We start from the raw sequence: 26749 nt of genomic DNA, 5'->3' as shown, positions 1-26749 counted from the left end.
ACTTCATGGCCTATTCATGTAAATGTTCAAGGATGTTTAAAAAGAACGGATATTCTGTTTATTGAACACAAAGTCCTCTTTCTATGTGTGTATATAATGCAATGCATTCATTATTCAAGCAACAAGTATTTACTGAATGCCTCATATGTTTTAGGTACTGCTCTAGGCCCTGGGGATTTGGCTGAAGGCAAGTTACCTTTTTTGAAGCTTACATTCTTGGGGGGTGGAGACAGATAATAAACAGAAAATAATTTTATAGGGTTTTAGTTGCATGAAGGAAAAACCCGGGAAGGTATGGGGTCAGAGAGAGACTAGTCTAGTTCATATAGGAGAGTCAGGAGAGGCCTCTCTGCAGAGGTGACCTTCATGATGAGAAGGAGGGAGCCAAGCAAAGTTTGAGGGGAAGGTGTGTCCCAGACAGAAGTTCAGGGATTGTGAAGGCCTTAGGTCAGGAAAGTGGTTGGTGTGGGAGAGACTCAAAGATGGGCCAGCATGGCTGGAGAGTATAGGATTGATGCTCAGAGAGGTATGCAGGGGCTGGATCATGCTGGCCTTGTTGCTCATAGCAAGACATCTAGATTTTGTTATATTGTAATGGGAAGTCACGGAAGGGTCTTAAGCACTGATGTGGCATGGTCTGATTCATACTTCTAAAAGATAATTTTGATTATTGTGGGGAAATGAATGGGGGAGAGGGGGAAAAAGGAAGTGAACAGACATTTAGGTGTGACCAGAGAGACAGTAGCTTGTGTTAGGTGGTAGCTGGAGAAGTAGTGAAATGTGACCAAAACCGGGGTGTGTCTGGATGATACAACAGGACTTGCTGATGGTTTAGATGTCAGGGTGGGGTGGGACTTAGGGGAGGAAAGGATCAAGGATGATTCCTAGGTTTGGGGCCTAAACAACTGGGTAAGTGGTGGTGCTACTGAGATAGAGTTGACCGGGGAGGGAGACAGTGGTGCAGTGGCAGAAAATGGTGTGTGCAAGTGCAACAGCCTAGTGTCCATCAACAGATGAATAGATAAACAAAATGTAGTGTCCCCATACAGTGACATGTTATTCACCTCTGAAAAGGATTGACATACTGATACATGCTACAACATGGCTCAACCTTGAAAACATGCTAAGTGAAAGAAGCCAGACACAAATGGCCACATGTATGATTCCGTTTATATGAAATATCCAGAATAAGCACATCTACACAGTCAGGAAGTAGGTTAGTGTTTGCCAGGGTGGAGAAAGGGAAACGGGGAGTGACTGCTTAATGGAGGTTTCCATTTGGGGTGACAAAAAAGTTCTGGAGCTAGACCTTGAGGTGGTTGTACAACACTGAGAATGTACTAAACGGTATGGAATTGTATACTTGAAAATGGTTACAGCAGTAAATGTTATGTATAGGTTCCATGGATCATTCATTCTACAAATATTGTAGGGAGTGGAGTTCCTACTGTCCAGGCATCATTTTAAGTGCTGGGATTCAGTGGTGAATGAAGTGTGATACTGAAATTTTATGTTCCAGTAACTTACTCTCTGAATGCTCTTGTGGTTTGTAGGCAAAATATTCCCAAATATTCCTGAATATACCACATGAACCCCATCCGCCTTTTTCTTAAGATGAAAATTTTATTCTGATCTTATTTTCTTTCCAGTCAGGTCTGTTTGTTCTCTTGTTTTGTCTATTAGATTCCCATGATGTTGGTTTTCCTTGATGTCTGGTGATTCGGTGTTATACTTTTACAAAAGGAAGAACTAGGTCGATTACTAAACATAAGTGGCATGGATTTTATCTGCTTTTGTGTGAGTGTGCTATTTGACAGGCCTTTCCTCTGAATGCAAAATCTGACATAAATTCTACATAGGTAGGTGAGGACTGTCCTCAGGAAGCATTTGCTTAAAGATAAATGGGTGTAGAATATTTTTTATTAGTCGGAAATCTTTTTTCTTTCATTTTTAGATTACAAATTTTTATTTTATCTTTATCATTAAGTATAATTGACATACGGTATTGTATTAGTTTCAGGTGTGCAACATAATGATTTGACAATTCTGTATATTTCTTGGTGCTCACTATGATAAGTGTAGTCTCTATCTGTCACCATACAACTTTGTTACAATATTATTGACTATATTCCCCTATGCTGTACTTTTCATTTCCATGACTCGTTTATATCATAACTGGAATTTGTACTTTAATCCCCTGTATCTATTTCACCCATCCCCTGCCCACCTTTCCTCTGGCAACCACCAGTTTATTCTCTGTGTTTAATGATTTTAACCCGAACACCTTTATTGAATCACATCACTTTAAATTTACAAATCTAGAAGTTACTGTACAGTGTTATGAATACATATATATTGTTATGAATAAATGATATTTTTCTTATATTTATATGAAACATTCATAAAGTTTTTAAATAACTGCTTTGAATTTGTTCCTTCCAAGTTCTTTGTAGATCTCTAGAAATGTATTATCATAAATCAAATTCTAGCTTCAGAAAAGAACATGTTGCCTTAACTTATCTTTTTTTTAATTGAACTGTAATTAACATACCATGTTGTATTAGTGATTACAGCAAAGTGATTCAGCAATCCTGTACATTTCTCAATGCTCACCACACACAGTTAAGTGTAGTTACCATACAACATTATTATGATATTATTCACTGTATTCCCTATGCTATACTTTTCATCTTCATGACTTATTTATTTTATAACTGGAAAATTATACCTCTTAACCCCCTTTATCTGTTTCACCCATCCCCCATCCACCTCCTCTCTGGCAATCACCAGTTCTCTGTATTTAAGAGAATTCTGTATCAGTCAGAATTCTTTTTTTTTTTTTAAGTTTATGTATTTATTTTGAGAGAGAGAGAGAGAGAGAGCGGGGAGAGAGAGAATCCCAAGCAGCCTCCACTGTCAGCGCAGAGTCTGAAGCGAGGAAGTGAGGCTCAGACTTCACAAACTGTGAGATCATGACCTGAGCCAAAATCAAGAGTCAGATGCTTAACCGATGGAGCCACCTAGGCCCCCCAGAATTCTTGATTGTAAGTAGCAGAAACTAGCTCTGGCTAACTTATGCAGAAAAGTAATTTATTGGCCGGCTATTGAGTAGCTCACAGAATTGACTGGAAGGCTGCACATCGGGCTTGGAAAGCCAGTAGGAACCAAGGGGGCCGCAGCCAAGGGTACTCCACTAGAATAGCCTGGTTAAGTCATAGCTGCCAGCCTTTGTGAGTATCACTCCAGATTCAGGTTCCAGCTAGAACAGCCAGTACTCCAACTGCCAAACCAGAAAGCAGGGTTATCTGCCAGGTACCCAATAACCACATGTGGTAGGCAGAAAAACGTGTGAACATGTTCCCTTATATGGCAAAAGCGATTTTACAAATTAAATAATTTGACAAAGGGTGTTTATCTTGGATTATGGAGGTGGGCCCAATTATTAAGGTGATTCCTTTAAAGTGGAGAAGCTTTTGCATCTGTCATCAGAAGGAGCTGTGACTATGGAAGAAAAGTCAGAGAGATGCGGCACTGCTGTCTTTGAGGATGAAGAAGGGGGCATGAGCTAAGGCATGTGGTGGCCCCTACTAGCTGGAAAATGCAAAACAACAAATTCTCCCCTTGTCTCCAAAAAAGAGTACTGACACCTCAGTTTTAGCCTGGGACTTTTGACCTATAGAACTGTAAAGTAATGAATTTGTATTGTATTAACCCACCAAGCTTTAGAACTTTGTTATGACAGCAACAGAAAGCCAATACACCATAGGTTTGCGCTATTTCCCTGCCATGATGCTAAAGTAAGTAAAATTTTGCTCCGGTGGCAGACTGTGCACATTTTCTTCCTTATAGAGTTACCTTGTCATCTCCTAACACTTCCTCCTGCTTTTCTGTTCCCTCCCCAGGCCAAACACTACTGATGTTTTTCTTTCTGTCACAGTTTTGGGGCATAGGAAGGCAATGGGCCCATGTTCTGGATCCACTTCTTTAGTAAATTATCCTCATGGTTGATTCAGAGCCTTTTTCTCTATTATTGCAAATGTCCCTCTGAATTTGTAATCTCTCTGGATTTTTTCTTACCTTCCCATTCCCATTTTAATCACTTATTTAGTTTGTATTCTGTAGCCAGTTCTTGGGATGTAATTTTGCTTCATGCTTGTCAGTGTTGATTTCATTTAACTTTTATCTTCCAGATATTTCAAATTTTTTCTGATAATAGTACCCTTTCTTGTTTACCAGAGCTGTGTGGATTTCTTCTTTAAAAACATTTTCCCCTTGTTGTTATTATTATTTTTTTTTAAAGTAGGCTTCATGCCCGGCCTGGAGCCCAATGGGGCTTGAACTCACGGCCCTAAGCTCAAGATCTGAGCTGAGATCAAGAGTTGGATGCTCAGGGCCTCCTGGGTAGTTCAGTCAGTTAAGCACCCCACTTTTGATTTCAGCTTAGGTCATGATCTCACGGTTCATCCCTTGTAGGGCTCTGCTCTGACAACATGGAGCCTGCTTGGGATTCTCTCTCTCCCTCTCTCTCTTCCCCTCCCCTGCTCGTGCTCTCTCTCTCTCAAAATAAATAAATAAAAATTAAAAAAAAAAAAAAAAGAGATGCTCAACTGGCTGACCCATCCACATGCCTCCTGACTCCATCATTGTATGAAAATTGGGGTGGAACAGGACATGGTCTTACGAGCTCAGTTCACCATGTTGATCCAATCATTGCCTATTATTTAGGTTGATTATTCTGTACTTGGGGGCTCAGAATCCAAAAGACTAGAAAGTTCCCTGAAGAGTGGGCTATGTAGTCCAGTTTCAGCAGCATGTAATAGTAGAAATGCAGATTCATGATGGGTTAGACCTAGGGAAGTCCAAGAGGGAGTAGATGGAACACAGGTATATTGGGAGGATCCAGGTAAGCATCAGGGAAGCTTCTTAACAGGAAAAGAAAAGATAGACCTGGATTCAAACCCCGATTTGCTCATTGCTAACTGTGTAACCTAGGCAAGTTTAGCCTCTGTGAGCTGCAGTTTCTGCACTTGTAATATGGGGGACAACACCATCTAGCAGACAGGGGTGCTGCAAGGATTAAACGAAGATAAGATTGGTAAAGTGCTTACCGTGGGCTTGGCATGTAGTAATATTGGGTATTTACTGAGTGCTTTCATATCAATTAATCTTGTTTAATCCTCATTATAAAGCCTATTAATATAGATCAGGAAACTGAGGAATAGTGAATTTAAGTAAGCTGCTTAAGGCTTTAACCATTAAGTGGCAGAGCAGGGATTTGAACCTGCGCAGTCTGGCTCTGTCATCTCTGCATCTACACACCATGCTACAGTTTACCCCATGGGTGAGGACTCTTGGGCTAAATGCTCTTCTCTGGCTCTTTAAATTCCCTGTGCATTTATGGGGTAAAGGAGCCAGATTAATTTTAGGAATTGGGAAAGGATTGAGTCAGTAAGAGGTCCAGTAAGAGGACCACTAAGTGGTCCCGGCAATAGGCAAGTTGGATCTAGCAGATCTTTGTAGGTTATTGTTTTGTCTGTGTTTGTTGGCTTATTTGCTTTATTTATTTTGCAGAGGTGATATTTATATAACAGTAAAGTGCACATATCTTAAGTGTATAACTCAGTGAATTTTCATATATGTACACACCTGTGAAATCACCATCCGGATCAAGATATAGCAAGTTTCTAGCCCTCGAGAAGGCTCCCTGGGCCCCACTCCCAGTCAAAGGTAACTGTTGTACCAACCACTATCATTAGACGAGTTTAGTCTGTTTTTGAACTTCATGTAAACGGAACATACAGTTTGTGCTCTCTCATGGCCAGTTTCTTTTACTCATTCTGTTTGGTTTTTATTTTGATAAAGAACCAAATGCATTATAGGCCATGAACTTGTAAGCAGATGACCACATTCCACGGGCTTAGATAGCTAAGATCTCCAAGTGTGACCCCCAAGGGATCTGTACACAAGGACAGCTTTCTATGCATCTTGGTAGCCAGCTGCAGGGGATGGGGAAGAAGAGGAAAAACACGGCCTGGTAGGGCTGCCATCTGCTCGACACCCGGTGAAGGCTCTCAGGACTCCCTGGGCCATGGGGGTAAACATTCCTGGTCCACTACAGGTGTAAAGTGCATGTTAGTTCCTTTTCCCTTTCTGGGGTTCCCCAGAAGTCAAGTTTTAAGATGGGACAAGTGCCTGAGTTTGGTTGAGGGTGGCACATTCTTTGCCCTTTGCAACTATGGTGGAGTGGAAAAGTCTGAACTGCTCTATACACTCGGGTACAATAAATGTTCACACTTCCCTCCAGCCTCTGGGGAGTCCATCTTCTCAGGGTAGAACCCTGTCTGTCTTCCCTGTGAAACACTGCCTTGCCTCTTCTCTCTTTTTAGGATAATTTAGGCTTCTTTTCTTGAAGAGACAAGAACTCTCAAAGTCCTGGTTGGGGCTTTTTCTAGGATAGCTTTCAAAACACAAAGAAGTTCTTAAAGCTCTTATACCTGAGCATAAGAGTGTTCTGAGCCTCCGAACAAAAAGCTAGGTTTCTGTCCAGAGAGGAAAAGAAGGGGAATAGTACCTTTTCTTTTGATCAAACAAATCTCCACTAGGGGCGCCTCGGTGGCTCAGTCAGTTGAGCATCCGCCTTCAGCTCAGGTCATGATCTCGCGGTCCGGTCAGTGAGTTAGAGCCCCGTGTCGAGCTCTGTGCTGACACCTCAGAGCCTGGAGTCTGTTTCAGATTCTGTGTCCCCCACTCTCTCTGCCCCTCCCCCACTCATGCTCTGTCTGTCTGTCTGTCTGTCTCTCTCTCTCAAAAATAAATAAACATTAAAAAAAAAAAAAGAACAGGGCACAAGTGACTACATCAATAATCCATCCTGCCCAACAGCACTGGGTCCCTAATCTGCCCTCTCTGACTAATCACAGGGAACCTGGCAAAATTACACACAGTCTCAGCCCACTTCTTCAACCACAAATTGGTGCTGATGCCAACCTGACAAGGACATCGTCATTAGGTAATGAAATTAGCTATTTGAAAGGTTGATTGATACTTAGGGTGTTGATAAGTGTATTTTATTTTCTTTTTGTCTGTAGGAGGAATTGCATACACGGAAGTATGAATATCTTGAGTTGGGTGGCCTAGATTATAGGGCTCTGAGAACAGGGAAGTGATGCACTTTGCCAGGTAGGTGGGAAGCAGGGTAGGGCTCACAGAGGCTTTTCTCCCCTCCTCTATGGTTCCGAGCAGGTAAGTGGTATGACTTAGGAGGTACTGGGTGGTACCTCCTCAAAGTAGTGCCTGAACATGACTGATTGTTAGAATTACATGTGCACTGTGAAAACATTCCTACCCCAGTCCTTTACCTTCTCCCACCCTGGCTGAGGATCTGATTTAGTAGGGCAGGGGGGAGATAAAAATGTTTACTTAAAAAAGTCTCCGGGGTGTTCTTGATGATCAGTAAGGTTTGGAGGCTAGTCTTCTAAGATATATTTCTGTCTGAAAGTCCAATAGTTTAAAATATTTCCATATTATCTCAGCAGGGGCATAAAAAGAGGACAGGGGAATTCATGAGCCACCTCTGCTCCCCAGAAGGAAAAAAACTTTTGTGGAACACTCTAAATTACATGAGCCTTGTCACGTGCATTGTGACAAGCCTTGTCACAAGCCTAAGGCTTGATTTTTTTTTTTTCATGACAAAATTTTCATCAAGGAAGAAGAACAAAACCTACCAGTACCTTGAGTAATTGGTATCACCCTCATTCCCAAACACTTTTACTAGGCTACACCTTTAATTGGGAGTTTTTATTACATTAAAGTACATTAGAATGATCAGGCATGCTTGAAACCTTTTCTCTGTATCACCTCCGTAGCTTCTGTTATTGAAGTCATCTTTATACCCACCTCTTGAAGATGCTCCCTCTGAGCATTCTGATGAGAGCATATATGAGGATGATAGACCCTTAGGACTGTGAGCTGGTAGCTGAGAATGTCTATTAAACGGAGTAGCTTTAATCCTAGCTTCTAGGTTAGATCAGCACGTGAAGAGTATGGGAATTAGAATTTTGATGGAAGATGGCTCAGGGGGATGGGACAATCTATCATTCTAGTAATGTTTTATTACATATTGCTGTAATTGAAACCTTGATTTGGGAATTTGTAATTGAATTTGGGAGCACTGAAAATTTAGAGAGAGGGAAGAAATGAGAAAGGTTTGGGGAAGCTAGAGGGACATGAGCATAGTATAAGCCTAGGTAGGAGATGAAGACTGACAGAGCCAGAAAGTTAGAAGATCGTGGAGGTAGAAATATACCAAAGATAAACAGTATATCCTTCAGCCTCTTATGGGTCGTGCTGGAAAATTTGCATCCCAACTTTTCTTCACTTCTGGTCACTATTTCATCCTGGTCCAAGAGAGAACCAAACTAGTTTTTTGTGAGCTGGTTTCAAAATGACTCAAAGAAAAGTCTAGGAGCTGCTTAGATATAGCTGGGAAAATAGTTAAATGTATCAGACTACAGTTTTGTCCTATGTTGTTTAGAGGCCTTATTGGGAACAATGCTCATGGATCTTTCACAGATAGTCTGGAGCTTGGAGGTTGTCTTCATCACTCTTTTTTTGGGGGAGGGGAGGAAGTTTGAATACTGGCCTGTGCTGTTTAGTGTGTGTGTGTGCATGTGGGTGGGTATGTTTTGTATTTGTTTTTTTGGAGGGTTGGGATAATGAAGTCATGTTGGGTCAAAATTGGCTTATGTCTGTTAAGAGGTTTGATTTTTGGTTTTGTTGTCATTTATAGCAAGCAAATGAAGTTTAAAAAATAAGTTTCTTGGTTCTAAGTGCACTAGATTTATACCTTCTCAAAATAAACAGAGGCTTTACTGAACATGAACATACAACTGTAAGGCTTCAGACACTAACTTTAATGGCAATGAAACATCACTAGAATGTTATTTTTGTCTAAAAATATTTTCTTTAGGACCACATGGGCTAGAATTAACACTGTGGCCTAATAACACTTATTTCGATGGGATTAAGTTACTTTTTGGAGGAGTACTTACTTTAGAATAGCCAGGAAGGCTTTTCTCCATTTTCTCATAATAATAATGCAGATAGCAGGAGTACTTACTCCCAGACTGCTATTGTGAGTATTCCCTGAGACATCCTTGGCGAGGCCACTCTGCAGAAGCAGACGGTCCATTCCCAGAAGACCCAGGTGCATGTCACAGTCAGTTCCTGCCCTGGACCGTGAAAGCCCAGTAGAGGTTCATTGGCCCAAATGGTTGACTAGTTAGGAGAATTGTTTACCTGACCCTTCCTTTTTTCTTCTTTATACTCCTTTCTCATTTGTTGTTTTAAAAAATTAACTATATAAAAATTTCTATTAAAAACAGAGGGAACAGAAAACAGAGAGAGCTGTATAATGAGCCCCCATGTGCATATCACCCAGCTTCCCAGTTATTAGTATTCACAGCCTGTCATTCCCCCATCCTCACTCCCCACTCCCACTGGATTGTTTTGAGGCATTTGAGGTAAACTCAGATATCATATCATTTCTGCTATAAATATTTCAGCGTGTGTCTCTAAAAGATATGGACTCTTTTAAAAAAATGTACCTATAATACATTTATCACTCCTAAAGATATTGACAAAAATTCTTCAATATCATCAAATATCCAGTCAGGTTTAAATTTCCTTGATCTCTTCTGGATTTTGCCAACTACTTCCCTGTGGTGGTATTTAACAAGTTCTTCCATTTCATGTACTTCCTGTAAGCTGTTAGCCAAATTTGAGGATTAATACCAGTGCACCTTGGATGATGGGATGGAAATGTGGGAAGAGTCCTCAGCAAGGCATTGAGCCATTGAAATAGGCAACCACTAGCAAATGCCAACCTCTGGATTTCTTATTATGTGAGATTGTAAATTTAATCCACTTTTAGTTGATTTTAGCTATAAACAATTGATACACCAGTTATATTCAAATAAATCTCTTTTTGTGTTTCTGTTTACTATTTAAAGCCCTGATGCAGAAAGAGAGGGGGAAAAAAAAACACCTATACACCTTGACCTTGAGTTTCCCATAAAGTCAAAGTCTTTCTTATCTATTCTAAGAGAACTAAAATGATGATACAGATAGCACAAGACATTGAATGGTCAGAATAAACTATGATGTCTTATTTTAAGTAAAATCAGCTGTTGATAGGATATAAGTTGAAAAAGTGCGTGACAACTTAAAAAGTAGAGATGGAAGCCTGAAAACTTCTATACTGGTGATAGCAATTGGAGTTAAAATATTTTCCAAGGATTATTCCTCAAGTACGTAACTAAGCGTTGACTTTGAGTGTTGGCAACAAAGGGAAGCTTTTCTCCTGTTACATTATGCTGAACATAACATTCTTATTAAGTAGGAAAATTGGAATTTCTGAATCTCCTCCTTTGCAACAAAACAGTTCCCAAGTTTCAAATTGAATGCACGAGATTAGAAAGCAGAGTGATGAGGATTTAATTAAAAACAATAGTATGATATTTGAAATCAGTTTAAGAACTGAACAAGTAAAGGACAGCTGACAATCTGTCCTGTGCTTGCCCCTGCTTCTTGTATTTTGCATTCCCAGACTGTGTCGTTTGGAAGCAAAGCTTCATTGTTTTTTGGTGAGTAGATTACACCTCTGTCTTTGCAGACAAGGTGATGACAGCAAGTGGTTCCAGGAAACCCTGGGTAACAAAGGCTCTTTGTTTTGTGTGTTGAAGCTCTGGCTTGTAAATGGATGACATCAGTCGGCCTCCCATCCACTCCTCTGGATCCCTCAGTGTACAGAGACTCCTTGTTAATGACTTTCACTCTGAACAGCTGCTGGCTTCATTTACTGTGAAGATGGTGATCATACATCCCAGATTTCAAATAATCTGTTCTGTTTTCAGACCATGTGTCAGGCTCTCCATCCTGATTAGAAAAATATCACTTTAAGTATGGCACAACCCCTTCTAACTTCTCTCTCCACTGGAGCTTTTCCCCACATGTCTCATTGTTTGGGATACCTCTTCAGGTGCTGTCCCTTCTCCTTTGCCCAAAAAGCAAAATTCCACATGTATCTTCAATGGAAATATCCTCTCTTTAGGGATCCTGCCTAGAAGGGATTTCAACTCAGTCCATTCTAAAATTATATTACAGTTAGTAGGGCAGGAGACTACCTCTCTGTGGAAAGCTGCCTGATCAGAATTTGAGTGAATGAAATAAAGATTAAAGCCTTTAAAAATGCACACAGTGAGGGGTGCCTGGGTGGCTCACTCAGGGCATGATCTTGTGGTTCATGAGTTTGAGCCCTACATCAGGCTCTCTGCTGTCAGTGCGGAGCCTGCTTTGGATCCCGTTTGGATCCTCTGTCCCCGCCCCCCTTTCTCTGCTCCTCCCCTGCTGGTTTTCTCTTCTCCTCTCCTCTCCAAACAAACAAACAAACAAACAAACAAACAAACATTTTAAAAATGCACATGGTGATGCATTTGAGTAGGTGAACATAACTTATCTTGGAAAAGTCACTGAAAGGAAGAAGTCAGGATTAGGGTTCAGTTTTGGAGATTAGATAACAGCAAAGAGCAACTTCAAAGCCCACTGTGAGGCTGTCTGCAGGTGGGGGCCAGGCAGTGTGCTCACCATTTACTCTGACCATGTGGCTTGGAGAACATGCCAGAATCTCTGGTGTCCTCTGTGCACTTAAAGCATGAGCCAGGTCCACCACAGGTGCTTAGGGGATACTTGCTGAACTGCATTGACCAGTAACATTTACTTAGATCGACTATGTTTGCTACACTGGATAAATGCATTTGCAACCATCTTTTCTGGTTCAGGGTATCAGACTATGCCTGAAATGCCACGAAGAATGTTTGTACTTGATAGTTTTTCAGGGAGGTAAGGCTTTGATTTTCCTGTGGTTTTTTTTTTTTTTTTAATTATTGTTTTTGTTTTTAAACCTGACTTTGTATTGAAAATATTAGAAATAAAACTTAGGAGAGGACAGACAGCCCTTGGGTGTAAGGAGATTGGTAATGGCTTGGGACAGCTGAATAAATAACATATATTTATCTGGCTCCCTGGGCCTTACCCAAGCCTTTTTACAACTACCAGGTGTTTTATAGACACATTTTTCTATGAAGTAGTCAAACTGTAAACAGAGTGAATCCTGACTGATTATCACGTCTTAAAAGAGAGAGAAAGGGAGAGGGAAGAGAAGCACCACCACCGTTTTCCTAATAGAAATATCTTTTGTTTTTGTCTTTGGAAGCACAGGACCAAGGGGGTGAGGGTGGATTTGGGGCTGTGGACTGTCACATGGCCCACAGCTCTGCTTTCAACGCATCCTGATTATGGCTTCTATGTAGGGATGTCCCACATAGGAAAAGATGGTGCCCTGAGAGGAAACTGCACCCACTGCACTCCAAGCACCATCCCAGAGTGTTTTGTACTTACCATGGTAGGTGCTCAGGAAATGTTTCTTGGGTAAATAAAGCATCATGTATTGTTTAACAATATTCATGAACAGTCTAGCTTCTCCTTCATATTCATAAGCTTCTTGGGTCAAGGATGAAATCTTATGCACCCAAGTATCTCCTGGTGTAAAGATATATGTACTCAGAGGACGCCTGATGGCTCAGCTGCTTAAGTATCCAGCTCTTGATTTTGGCTCAGGTCATGATCTCAAGGTTCATGCGTTCAAGCCCCGCATGGGGCTCTACTCTGACAGTGCAGAGACAGCTTGGGATTCTCTCTCTCTCCCTCTCTCTCTGCCCCTCCCCTGCTTGCTCTCTCTCTTTCTTTCTCAAATTAAATAAACTTAAAAAAAAAAAAAAGATGTACGCACTCAGTAAATGTGTTTGAGTGGAGGAAGGGAGCCCTCGTGAATACCAAGGGGAGCCTGTGTGTTAACCTTCATCCATACTTAGCAACAGAAATGTTCTCTCAACTTCCTTTCAGGGTATCACAGATTCATGGTAAGAGCGGGAAAAGAACCTGAGAGAATTTTAGGCCAAATTCTTTGTTTCATACATGAAAAAATTAGGTTTGGAGAGATGCAGCAACTTTCCCAAGGTCATATAGCTAGTCTTCAGCAGAGCCAAGAAAAAACTGGAATCTCCCTGAAAGCCATTTTTCCTTCTCAAGTATTTTAAAGTTTTATCTAAAAGATTTTCATTTCAGGGTTATATATATATGTCCTCAAATAGTTGTTATAATCAGTTAGTCCTTAAGAAAACTCTAAAAACTCTAAGAGCTTTTAGGTAGTTATTTCCCATATGACACATTTCAAGATATTAAATAAGAGGTTCTCATGGAGACATCAAGATAAAAAATATGACAAGCAAAAGAGAGGAGCCATAAAAGGATAGAGATCTTCAGAGGGATTATCCAAAAAGTGGTAACATGACTCAAATCCTTGGCCTACATTCAAGGTAGAAAGGGGGCTCAATAAATAGCACCTCAATTAATAGCACCCCGCCCAGATTCTGAACAGACTGGGAAATAAAACCCAAGGTAGCAAATAGAGGCCAAAATACTTCCTTTGTTACTAAAAGGCACCAAACTGGAGGGTAGGGCTTAGTGTGGCACCAAGTGTGGCTGTTCACCGAACCCTAGGTTTTGGCTGACCTTCTAGGCCAAACAGATACACACCTGAGGGTAGGACCAGTGCCAGAGGAAGAAGGGGGGGCCCAGGCTAAGCTTTCCCAGTGAGTAGATAATGTCAGTAAGTGGCTCCAGGAAAAGCCCAGGGTGTAACAGCTAGTGTAGGACTCTCCACAAAAGTGGGGAACAGCCAGTCTCCATAGCAAAATATCAGGGGGGTTGAGGATTGAGAGGGAAGACTTGTGAAGAGGGTTTTTCTCACCCCAAAGATGCTTTCTCACTGAAAAGTCTTCATTTAGAGAGCTTTACATACATCTCCCGCAGCTTGGAGTAGGCTGGCGACTGAGTGGGCCAGCACTGGGGGAAGTGGGGGGAAGGGGAGGGAGGAGAGGAGGATGGCGGGGGAGAGGAAGAGCAGGGGGAGGCAGTGGGCCAGGGGGAAGAGGAGGGGGAGGGAGAGGAAGAGAGGAGTGAGGAAAGGGGAAACTTAGCTCCTGCCCAACAGGGCCACCTAGAGGAGCTCTTAGGCTTCATCAGGGAGCAGCCTGAGACAGGGGGAGAGGGTTTCAGCTGAGGAAGGAGCTTCAGGTGCGAGGAGGTCCCGGGCCTGGCCTGGGGAGGGAGGGAAGGTGGGGCTCTGAAGCACCGTGAGAGCACCCCTTACTGGGAAGAGGCAGCCTTCAGTTTCATAGCCTAGCTACTAAACAGAGAAGCCACCCTGAGAGGCCACTAGCAAACGAGGAGTTTTGTCCCTCTTCCCTCACTTACTTCTCTTCCCCCTGCCGGCTTTGACCCAGGAACAGATGCTGGTTAGTGAAATGGGCGCAGACAGTTGGAAACAGTAGGTGGAGGAAAGGAACAGATGGACCTTGCCCCCTTCCCTGGCTGCTCGGCTGCAGAAGGCCCCAGAGGGGTAAAGGGAAAAGTGTCAGCTTTAAATCGGATTCTAGGAGTTGATTATTATGCAAGACTGGATCTCTAACTTCTTGATTGGGAATGTGTTGGAGATTTAAAATGGCTGTAGGACCTCTTATTACCAAAAAATGAATCAAAACAAGTCATGGGATTATGGAGGTTTTTCTGCAGGAGAAAAATCATAACCTTAGTGGGGAAGAACTCATCCCCACTAAGTAATTCTAAAAGAGATGGAATCAAAACCAAAGTTACTGTCCAATTTGAATAGGTGATTTTCTTCTTCAAATTGAACTGTCTGTTGACTTCTTTTGTTGGTTTTTATTTCTCTAGCCCACCAACATGGGCTTGTTGGTGCTGTCTCTACATTTATTAAGCACATTGCCTAAACCAGGATTGGGGACATGAAGAACACTGGAAGCTCCCAACTAACCCAGGGTCAAATCCCGCTGATGGCATTGCTACAGTCCCCCCCCCACCCCCACCCCCACCCCCCCCCCGCCATGGCATGGTGCATGCACAGCAGCTCCTGGGCTACTCGTGCAGCAGGTTATGAATTCTAGAAGGAAAACAATAAATGCATTCTATTCAGTAACGGTAGTCTTCCTGTGACCTCTTTCTTCCCAGCAAATGGCACTGTTAATTACACCTGTTGGTGAGTAAACCGAATGAAATCTGTTGAAAGTCCCATCTAGTCCTGGCCAAAGCCAGGCAGAGGAAGCCAACTGGAACTCCCGTCACCATCTCCCAACACCCTTTGTTGTTTGATCAGAATAGTTTCCCTGTGTACGACATCAGTGATTCCCAAGGCTGCTTTAAGAAGTTTATTTATTATATGTGAAATGATTGAAAACTGCCAATCATGAATCTGGCAATCCCCTCTCATGAGCTTAAAGACTGTTCTGATTACGATAATTACATTTTTATGAATATCCTACCTAGGGAGTAACAATTTTACTATGTCAGACTACATCACACAAAGATGCATCAATTTCATCTGCAATGAAAAATAGAGCCTAATAGCACAGTTATATTTATATGATAGTCAAACATCAAGATGCAACATAAGTACTTCAACTGAAAGAATTCTGATCATTATTTAACCTTGAGATGATGATTAAGGGTGAAGGCTTGTCAGCTTTCATGAATTATTTTTTCATGATTTTTGCTGTTTTGATTTGATTTTTAAAACTCCATAATTAACACTTATTAACATTTGGATTCTACCCCACCCCCCACCTCCGGGTAATGTTGGCAAGGCAACAACAGTAATAACAACAAAAGAGTAATGGATATGATTAATGGCCAAAGAAAGAGTATTGGGAAATCATAAGACACCATTATGTCTCAGGTACAACAGTGCCATACCAACTGGTTTTCTACTTAGCTAAGTTTCTTAAAGCGCGATGCAAGCAATGGACACAGTATTTAGGTTTGATGCTATATGTACATATTAGTTTAATGCAGAGAAAAAAAGTATTCTGTTATTATAAATAGTGATCAGTTCCAGTTAAAAAGTGTGGTCTAAAAACCAGTACAACCAAGCATAACATAGAACTCTGTTTTCAGGCCCCTTCCTAGACTTGCTGAATCAGAATCTCCAGAAGTGGGGCACAGGGCCCTGTCTCGACAAGCCCTCCAGGTGATTCTCTGAGGTTTGAAACCACCCTTCTAGCAGGTTGTAACAGTTTCCATTGGCTGCAGTGAACCACTGCAGTGCTAGAGGCTGCATTCCCAGCCGCAGTGTAGGCAGCCCCCCTTAACTCCAGGAGTGTGCGTTCCAGGGGAGCTTAATTGAACAGGCTGTTTCAGTCAAGTCCTTGAGTCCAGAGGTTCCTCTTATGTGGCCTTGGTCTTCTCTTTAGATCTCCTGAGGTCACAAGCCCTAGTGTCTTCCCATTACCAGTCAGAATTGTTAGTCCATCCTTCCTTGGTAGAAGAGAAGTTTGTAATACCTTTTATAATGTCAAAAGATTTCCATCACCCAGATCCTTGCTGATTCCTTTTCTCTGTTACAACCATTTACTTAAAGTCACCTTGGGCTACTTAAAAAATGGTAACATCCAACATGCCGCTCTTCTGTATTTCTTTATGGCACTATCTGTGATACCATCTTTTGATAGCACTCTGGATCAAAATTACTGACCAGAACTCACCAGAAAAAAGTATGGAGAAAGGCCACACATTGCAAGCGTACATAATTCAGGAAAACAGACTAGAACATACATTTAGTAAAGAGTGTTGATGCTTCCTGGCCAGGACTATGCAGTGCTCTTGTTACACAATTTTTTCTTTGGGTTTGGTAATAGATAAGCTAGCTAGCTAGCTGATTTTTTAAGAAAAGCATTTTTAAGACAAATAGCATTGTAATGAATCAGCATGCATGGGGGTAGTATTAAATGGAGTATTTAGTATGACAAAAAGTGGATGCCATCTCATGATTTAATTTTCATAATATATATATATATTTCATATATATATATATATTTCATATATATATATATTTCATATATATATATATGAATATATTCTTTCAAAGGCCCAAATTCAGGGGTAGCACCTTAGAAAAGAGATTCTGAATCTGGAATGTGCATCAGAATGACCTTGAACCTTGTTAAAAATATAAATTCTCATTCTTGGTTCAGCGGTACAGGTACTGAAATTTGAGTGATACAGAGAAGATTGTCATGTTCCCTGTGCAAGGATAACATGCAAATTTGTGAAGTGGGTCATATTAAAAACATTTTCCTGGGTTCTAAGAGATTTTTATTTGGGTAGGTCTGAGGTGGAGCCCAGGAACCTGTATTTAACAAGCACTCCTTAAGTGCTTAAGTGGTCCACAACTTTCATTTTGAGAAACATTGGAAGTCTTACTCAGAAAGATGAGGGGGGTGCCTGGGTGGCTGAGTCGGTTAAGCATCCGACTTCGGCTCAGGTCATGATCTCACTGTTAATGAGTTTGAGCCCCGCATCAGGCTCTGTGCTGACAGCTAGGAGCCTGGAGCCTGCTTCAGATTCTGTCTGTCTGTCTGTCTGTCTGTCTCTCTCTCTCTCTGCCCCTCCCCTGCTGGAGTTCTGTCTCTCTCCGTCTTTCAAAAATAAACAAACATTAAGAAGAAAAAAAGATGAGGAAGACACACCTGAATGTGGGGCAGTAAGGCTCAACCAATTCACAAGAGTTGTACCTTCTTTGGGTCCTGGTGATGCATTACTTCAAGCTTTTGAATAGGTCATGTATTCTGCCTTGTCCTAAAGTTATTTGTGTACTTGCCTCAGTCCACAAAGGACTGACTGTAAGCTCCCTGAAACACGGAATTTAGGTGGTCCTGACCTTTGTGTCTTCAACTGGATTCACCCCATGCCTTCTCATTACTGAGAAGGTGCTCAATACTATTTGTCAGATGAATGCAGACAACAATGGCAAAAATGCAGTTTGAAGACTGTGACTGAAGTAGTCTTGGCCCCTTCACTCACCAGGGATAAGACCTTGAGGTCACTTCCTCCCTCAGTGTGTCAGCCCTGCATTTGTAGCATGGGAGATCAGTCTCTTCTCCACCACAGGGCTGCTGTGGGTAAACATGAGGGACTGTTTGTGAAAATACTCTGAAATTCTGGAGTCACTTACTTGACTTCTTTTGAACATGACTGTCTTTTGCTTTACCTTTATTTCCCCTGTGAATGAGCGCTGGGTTGTATGACTGAGGCAAAGAACACAAAGTGTACTTCTGGCCATTATGGGAAAACAAATTCTATGATTTGGAATTTAAACTTTTCCAAGTTCAAGGAGAGTAAAAAATAAATTCAATACAAAAAGTTTATAATAGGATTGGAAGAAATACTCCACAAATATTGAACAGTAGAAAGCAAGGGAGATACATTGAAGAGCACATTAACTATTCACATTGCAGTTTGGGACTTTCAGAAATCTGTGCTTAATGAAAAATGATGTCTGAATTTTAGTGGCTCCCCTGAGATCACCTTAAAAGGTAGCAAGTGTCTGATAAGATGAGCTGATAAATACAGGTACGTTCTTTTGACAGTGTCAAAATGGTAGTTATGACCACTCCTTAAACTGTAAAGGAGCAAAGAACCAAAAGAAATTAGGTCACTTAACAAGAGGCAATGTGCCCCAGCTGGTAAATGGTGGGTCTGGGACTAGAGCTAGTGCATAGCCCAGTGAGGAAAATAAACGCAATGTACCTACGAACCTATGTTTATTCAGTTGAGCCTACTATCTTTTATTCTAAGAGTTTGGCTTATTAAAATGTCCTTGCTTTTATGAAATGTCAGTAATTTTTTTAAACTGGCATATGGAAAGTTGACAATATTATGACTTCCCATTCAAATGTATTTATTCAACCTTGAGTTTGAATTCTGGATCCAATCACAGCAAGTGGCTTGAGGCAAATTTCTAATCGATTCAGGCCTCAATTCTCCACGTGTAAAGTCACATTGACTAACAATGACATATGTAATAATATTTGCAAAGACCTTAGCACAATTTGTAGTACGTAGTAGATGATCAATAACTGGTGGTGGTTATATGGAAAATGAAAACAATATTTATGTTTTCATCTAGATAAGTAAATTAGGCAATGGGTCTTATGTTTACACTTCTGTGTTAGATATATTTTTCCATTTTTCTATGGTGGCCCCATCTGGGACCTGTCCATACCTTTGCTCTAAGAGTAAGTCCAAGCAGGAAGCACCAAGGGGGAGGGAATTTCCCTTTCATGCACACAGCCAACCAGCCTTGTGTTGGTGGTGAGGAGCATGTCTCTAGAACCAGTGGTAGAGTGGGTTTGTGCCTACTGGCTGCTGTTCTTGTTAAATCTAGAATGTAGACCCTTGATTCTAGGACTAGTGCTTCCTATTGTATAATATGTATCTTCATATTCCCTATGCCTAATAAATTGTAGCTACTCAATCAGTGTTGTTTATTTGAATGAATACATGTAAAAATGGATCTTTGGTAATACAATAGCACCATAAGGCATTAGGGTTTCCCAATTATCTGATATTTGCTTCAGGTACCTATCTTAAATAGATAGCATTTTGACAGTCGACCTTTAACTTACTAAACTGCTTGGAGACAGAAAACAGGAAAAGGGTGGGAGTTCCTCATGACTAAAACACATTTATGTTGAGTCCATGATGGATACACCAGCTGTTCTGGCAGGCATCTTCCTGGGCAAAATTTAAGCTAAATCTGAGCTCAATGTCTAATAGCATCCAGACTTCTTTCCCAGACCCCTCAGAGGTCAAACATGTTATCTAGATGTGTCACATTGTGGGGCCTTTAAGTGACTCTAATGCAATGTGAGCGGTACAATGATTGAATTATTTTAGAAATATCTACTGACCACTCTGGGAGTACAAAGGAGCACACACTTTTGCTGTCTTCTATTTGTCTGGGACCCTCCTGTCACTGTTATGGAAAGCTGGTGGCTTAAGAAAGCTTTTAAGATACGCACTTTGGTTGATTTCTCTATCAGAAGCTGGGAAGGGCAATAAGGCAAGGACAGGTTTTGTGGGGCTGAGCTTTAGACAATTTAGGCTGCTATATTAAGAAAATTAGTATAAAATCATGAATAAAACATTAGATGTAAAAATGAGTCCTTCCTTATTAGAAGGGATCCTTGCAAGTGGAGGTCCCAAAGCTGGAGCTTCCTTAGCTTCCTGTAAATGTGCCTCTGTAATGCTAAGGAATTCGGGGTAGAGTGTTGATGGGACATTTCAAACATTTACCAGTAAGAGAAATGTGTACAGGTATCCCCCGATTTTTTGAAAGGTTGCATTAGGCCACTTCACTTTTATGGAAGACCTACATTGTACCTTTTTGCTAACTGAAAAAAATCCAAAGAGAGTTTTTGCTTTTAGGAAAAAGGCAAAAAGTGAAAATAGCATTCAGTGTTTGTTTTGCAGCAAGCCATTGTAGAAGCAGTGCAAGCCCCAAGCCGTGAGGGTGGCACCGCCAAGCCCCTTCCCTGGAAACCACACTGGGCATCTCAGCGTCAAGCTCTGTAGCTTTGAACCTTGCCTCTGAGCATCTGTGCTTTATCTCAATTTATCTTGCACATCCGTTAGCAAGATGTGTCCTAAGGGACCAGAGAAGCCAAAGAGAGATTGTTTTTCTGGGTCTGAGAATGCTCAAAAAATCTTCCATGTGAGTTCACGGTAATTGTTTCTTTGCTTTATGCCATTTTGGCTTAGGAAAGTTTTCATAGGAGCGCTCTGCTTTCGGGTAGTGGGGGAATCCTGCAGCTAACTATAGCTCCAGAGACAGACATGAAGGACCAAGTGCTCAGAGTGCAGGGAAGCCAGGCTGTGGGGAAGACAGCAGAGAAAGGGGCCACTCTAAATTATGTGTCCAGGAAGCCTTCAGTTAATCGGAATGTCAGGGAACTGGGGAATCCTTTAGGAATTAATAAAAAAAAGCAGGGCACCCGGGTGGCTCAGTCAGTTAAGTATCTGACTTTGGCTCCGGTCATGATGTCATGGTCTGTGAGTTCGAGTCCCGCATCCCACATCAGGTGAGCCCCTGCTCCACTTCGGGTGAGCCCTACTTCTCCATCTCTCCCTGCCCCTTGTGGGATTCCCTCTCTCCCTCCCTCTCTCTGCCCCTCACTCACTTGCACCCTCTCTCTCTCAAAAAAATTAATCAAAAAGTAAAAAGACATTTTTATAGGCCATCAAAACTTTTTCTAAAACCTTCCCTCCCCCGCCTCCAGTTTTCTTGTAGTTTAAAAAAATTTTTAAACCAGTTTAATTTGGGACACCTGGGTGGCCCAGTCGGTTGAGCATCTGACTCTTGATTTTGGCTCAGGTCATGATCCCAGGATTGTGGGATTGAGCCCTGCTTCAGGCTCCCTGCTGAGTGTGGAGCCTGTTTAAGATTCTGTGTCCCCCCTATCCTGCTCTCTCTCCCTCTGTAAAATAATAATAATATAATAATAATAATAATAATAATAAATTTAATTCACCCATTGAGATGAAAGGAGAAAAGAAACCAAATAATCCCTTAAGGGAGGAAAATTATAAAGTATTCACTTTCTCTTCTTAATAGAAAACTCTCTGTTGCTTTGGCACTTGTGACTGGTGGGAGCAGGGGTAACTGCTACTCTGAGACCATTCCTCGGATAGAGTGGGGACACTATTTGGTTGTGGTGAGGCTGGTACATAAAAATGTACCGAATGGCTGAATGAACCAAATGAATGATTCCAGTTTTAACAAATGAGGCCAGTTTTGAAAGCAATTTTTATCCTAAGAGTGTTGCAATTAAATTTTATTAGACTCTTTTTTAAAATGTTTATTTTGAGACAGAGAGTGGGTCCAGAGAGAGAGGAAGAGAGAGAATCCCAAGCAGGCTCCAAGCTGTCAGCACAGAGCCTCATGTGGGGCTCGATTTCACAAAATATGAGATCATGACCTGAGCCAAAATCAAGAGTCAGACCCTCCACTGACTGAGCCACCCAGGCGCCCCAAACTTTAGCAGACTCTTCTGAATGCACTGAAAATGCCTTCCTGAATATGGCCTCAGTTTGATAGCAAAGGGATTAGAAAATCGAATGGAACTAACTTTCATTGAGCGCCTGACATATGCCAGTTATTTTGCCTGATGTTCTGTATATTTAAGCACTGTAAACATTTTGCAGTTGAGGAAATTAGAACTCAGAAGGCTTAAATACCTTGTCATTGGCCTTCCAGGGAACAAGTGGCAGAGCTAGGGTCCAGATCCAAATTTGCATGTCCTGGGCTTGTTCTCTGACCCTGTAGCTTGTCATTTGGTCTTTTCTTTCCAGCAGATGTGAAAGACACATGAAGCAGAGACTTGCGCTAGAGGTGGGGAGGATCATAATGAAGGGAGCGTTGGGGCACCTGGCTGGCTCAGTTGGCGGAACGTGTGACTCTTGATCTCTGGGTTGTGAGTTTGAGCCCCAGGTTGGGGGTGGAGATTACTTAAAAATGATATCTTAAGAAAAAATAAGGAGGCGTGTGGTGGTGAGGTGACAGGCCAGGCTGCTTGTGCATCAGTAGTATGTGATTTGGGGTCTTATATACTCATCTGTAAGACCAGAGGGTGGGACTAGATGACCTCCAAGTGGAGTGACCACACAGCCCAGTTTTCCAGGGCAGCCCCAATTTGTACCTGTTGTGCCAAAGCAACAATTATCAGTATTCCCTCCTACTCTCAAAAAGTGTTCTACTCGTGGATCATAAATTCTGAGGCTGCTCTATATATAGGTTCTTTCCAGGTCTTACTTCCAAATGGAATCTAATAATTTCCTTGATGACCAAAGCAGCATGAATTTTCATTTTTCAGGCCTGTGAGGTCAAAGGGACATCATGTGAGGTGTCCTCTGTCTGGAGGTTGCTTTGCATTTCTGGTACGGATAGTCTGCCTGCTATTGCCTCTTCCTCTACAGGTACACTAGGAAATTCCCTTTCGGGCAGTTTGGCTCCAGTAATTTTGGGATCATTATGTAAATATTTGTTGTTTCACCAAGAGTGGCTACCTGGCTACCAGTTACTGAGTGCCAGAATAAGTCAGGCCAAGTACTGAGTGTATTATCTCATTTAATGCATTTATTAATCCTGTAAGATAGTTACTTACCTTGTAGATAAGGAAGTGGAGGCTTAGAAAAGTTTGCAACTTGCAAGTAAGAGATGGACGCAGGTCTTCTAATCTCTTAACCATTATACTGCATTAAGATACATACACACATGTGCGCAGCAGATAATTAAAAAAATTATCGGGCCCCCTAAGTTCCCCCTGGCCTTTCCTGTATTTCTCAGTGTCAATTCTATTCTTTGTGGTTTCCTGGCCCATTGGTCCCACCATCCATCTGTACCTTAGAGTCTTAAAGCATCTTCTTCAAGTAAACAGACAGCAGACTTTGGCTATGATGCAGGTTCTCAGGAAAAACAAACAAGGGATTAGAAAGTAGATGTGAGGTACACACACCAGGAACCTCCACGACTACCTTCTCCTTTTCTTTTCTTTGAGTTTGTCTTTCTTTACCAAAGTATGAAAGAGAAAACAGACACTTGCTTTTTCATTTGTATTTACATAGACAATACTTCAATAAAAACCACCGGTTGACACTCTTATCATTCTGCTTTTATTTATTGTCTGGCTAACTTACAAAGACGCAGATGTCTAGGGTAGACTCTACCCCACCATTTAAACTGTCCTAATGACATCGATACCAAAATGTGCATGTGTACATAATGCAGTGGTATGAAAAACATTTTTTTTTTCCTTTACTGTCCCTGACTATAAACAGGGAAAAATTAATTTCATGCCAAAAAATTTTGGCCATTTTAACAATCATCCCATTTCTGCTACTAAAATAACAAAATTGGTATTACAAGTTAAAATATAAAAGCCTAACAGTTTTTACAAATATGCAAATAATCTGCTACTTAGACATAAAAAGTCTATTTCTTTCAAATCACAAAGTAAGGCACCATTGGATTAAACATTTCTCTCGGCTTCTACTAAATAAAATGCATAGTGAAATAAATATGGAACACTGAATTTTAATACTGTAATACATTTCAATATAAAATGATATGTGAATATTAAAATACTGTATTGCATCTTGAATACATTTATCTGGAAATATTGTGGAAAAAAACCAAATGTGAGCCCTGATTTCAGGGAAGAAAATATTCATTTTTGTGATTTGCCATAGTTGAAGATTTTAGCATAGAAATTATTCAGTTTGGGCTGCAATTAGGTCGCCAACTTTCAAAGAAAGGGTGTAGGTGTATTAATGAAACATTTACTTAAAAAAAGACCTGCTAAAACTTCTCTGTCCTGGATGAAGAGCAACTCTGTACTGTGGCTCTGTTTCAGACGTTAGGAGGGCACTATGAGGTTGGGATATACAAGGAAATTGGCCATTCTTACTGCCCCTTATAAAATTCAGATCCAAAATCCTTTGGATCAGACTTTTCTATGCCATATTTGCTATTAAGGCCAGATTCCGCCTTTTCTAAAGTGGGTCATAAGGTTTTATCATAAGGATTTGTATCAACTACTGATATCTGATCAAAGAATCCAAAATAAAATGATGCTATTACCTAAAAAAAATGTTTTTTCGAAAATACTTTGCCACGTTTGTTACACTTTTATATTTCTTAGTTCTCTTTGGGTAAAGGGCCCCAAATGACTGTATGACAGACAGATGAATGGTAGAGGAGAGTTAGAAAAACCAAGTTCTCTAATGTTCTAAGCCCAAGACTTTGGCAAGGAAAGTTACAAAAATACAATATATTCAAATGGGCAACTTCATAATTTATTAGATATCCCATTTATTAGAACTCTAAGTTCTTTTGCTTTTATATAAATGAAACAATTATTTATTCTATAAATAGGAATGTGTCTTTCAAATTTTTCTTTGGATTGATTTCTCGTTAGCATCTCCCAGGAATACATGAATACACTGAAACCAGGATACAAAGTTTAGGTATATATATATATATATATATATATATATATATATATATATGGCCACGTGCTTTTAAAAAATAAGTAATGGTAATTTTAAACATAACCATATAAAACATCTAAATGGAAATACTCCCCCCCCTCCCCAAATCTATATAGCTAGATTTAAAAGTCCCAGTAAAGTTTTGTAAACAAAAATCATACAAAAAAAGGGCAAGGCTGGCTCGTCCCTATGGTCCTTCCCATGGAGCTGTATTTGTATAGATCCAAGGCAAGTGATTCCCCCGGCAGAGTCAAGACAAATTCTCTTGGATTTGTAGTAGCAATGTCTCTCAACCCCATCAACATCAGATTTAGATTAGAGTTTTGCCCATCAACCCAAACCTGCTTCCTTCCTCCACATTTCCAATTTGCTACCTTTTCCTAACTTTCTCGCACAACTGTGGAGCCTACGAGCCTCCCTGCCCTGATGTGCAAGCTAGACAGAGGAGGAAATGAAGTGCAAGGCAGGAATCCAACTGATAGGTGAGCTCAAGGCAGCTGGCTCTGAGCCCCAAAGCCCCAGCTGGCTTTCGGTTTCTTTCCCATGGCTTTATTCCACGTGACTGTACACCCTGTGAGATCAATTTCTGACCTTGGTATTGTGAAGCAACAGATGTTAAGGCAAGAGGGGGAATAAGGGAGCAAAATCTAAGATCAAGCTGTCTGCCAAACAAGGAGTTAGGTCCTAACCTCATTTTTAGTTACTTTTTGAATGGCTAAAGCTCATCTTGCATTTTCTTTGTTTGTCTGTTTTTGAAATAAGAGGTTTTGTACCATCCTCTGTCTTCTGGGCCTGTGCTGTCCAATATGGTAGCCGCCAGCCACATGTGGCTGAGCACCTGGGATGTGACTAGTCGGAAAGGAGATGTACTCTCAATGTAAAATATAGCTGCATTTTGAAGACTTAGTACCAAAACACAATGTGAAATATCTCCTTAATAGTTGTTATACCAATTGCAGGTTGAAATGATAATATTTTGGGTATTCGGGTTAAATAAAATATATTAAAATTAATTTCCCCTTGTCCTTTTTTAATGTAGCTACTAGAAATTAAAAAACTGCTTAGGTGGCTCACATTGTATTTCTGTTGGAAAGCTCTATCCTAGAGCTTATCTCAGACTGCCAAAGATTGGACATCCTGTAACTGAAAAATGTTACATGAGCCCTGATGCAGCAACTTGCTTCCATGGTCTGTGGTGCATGCAATCGGACAGAAAGCCAAGCATGCAAAAAGGGCATGGAAGCAAATAGCTCTCAGGGACTTTAATATTACAGTCTGTAGCAAATAAGCAGTGAATGTTTGAATTTGGTTGGTTGAGAGCTAGGACACAATTCATCTCTGCCACCTTGCCACAAAAGCCTACTGACCCCTAGGCAACCAACGCTGGCGGGCTGTAGCTGAAGCAAGCAATAGCTTTGAGAATATACACGACATAAAAAGCCAGGTGCATTCTTTCCTGCATTCCCACCCCCTCCCCCCACCCCCCCCCCACACACACATTCCCATGTTACCCTACCTTCCTCCCTATTGCCAGTATGAAGGGGCCAAGGGAAGACAAGGGGAGGAGGGTTTGCAGCCCTTGGATAGTAACAACAGAAGTAGCTCTTGGGCTCAGATGGAGAAGAGCAGGTAAAGATCACCTCGGGATGGGAGGGAGTGGAGGGGCACCCCTTTCTCTTCGGTTGGATCCACCTTGATGAAAACATAGACAAAATACAAATTTTGGTTAGAA

At 41.2% G+C, this 26749-nt stretch overlaps 2 protein-coding genes and 1 pseudogene across 15 annotated transcripts in view; 2 read left to right on the top strand and 1 right to left on the bottom strand.

The window, feature by feature from the left end:
- Positions 1-26749, top strand: part of LOC144617155 (uncharacterized) — a 131624-nt gene that overhangs the window by 28086 nt on the left and 76789 nt on the right. The window contains exon 3 of one of the 9 annotated variants that reach the window (XR_013557269.2): positions 14851-14993. The exons of the other annotated variants lie outside the window; for them this stretch is intronic. The gene's annotated coding sequence lies outside the window, so the exon portion shown is untranslated. Of the gene's footprint in view, positions 1-14850; positions 14994-26749 lie in introns of those variants that run through there. 9 annotated transcript variants of the gene reach the window in all.
- On the top strand, positions 17157-17256 carry LOC132674043 (U6 spliceosomal RNA; annotated as a pseudogene).
- WIPF1 (WAS/WASL interacting protein family member 1) overlaps positions 23622-26749 on the bottom strand; it is a 124648-nt gene continuing 121520 nt past the window's right edge. For all 6 annotated transcript variants that reach the window (XM_060621757.3, XM_060621761.3, XM_060621760.3 and 3 more), the window contains one exon: positions 23622-26709. In XM_060621757.3, coding sequence (XP_060477740.1) covers positions 26654-26709 — 56 coding nt within the window. In that variant the 3' untranslated portion in view covers positions 23622-26653. The remainder of the gene's footprint in view (positions 26710-26749) is intronic.

This window comes from Panthera onca, chromosome C1 (assembly GCF_046562875.1).
Source record: "Panthera onca isolate mPanOnc1 chromosome C1, mPanOnc1 haplotype 2, whole genome shotgun sequence".
NCBI classification, from domain to species: Eukaryota; Metazoa; Chordata; class Mammalia; order Carnivora; family Felidae; genus Panthera; species Panthera onca.
The sequence above is the reverse complement of the archived record's forward strand: the minus strand, read 5'-3'. Positions and strand labels throughout refer to the sequence as shown.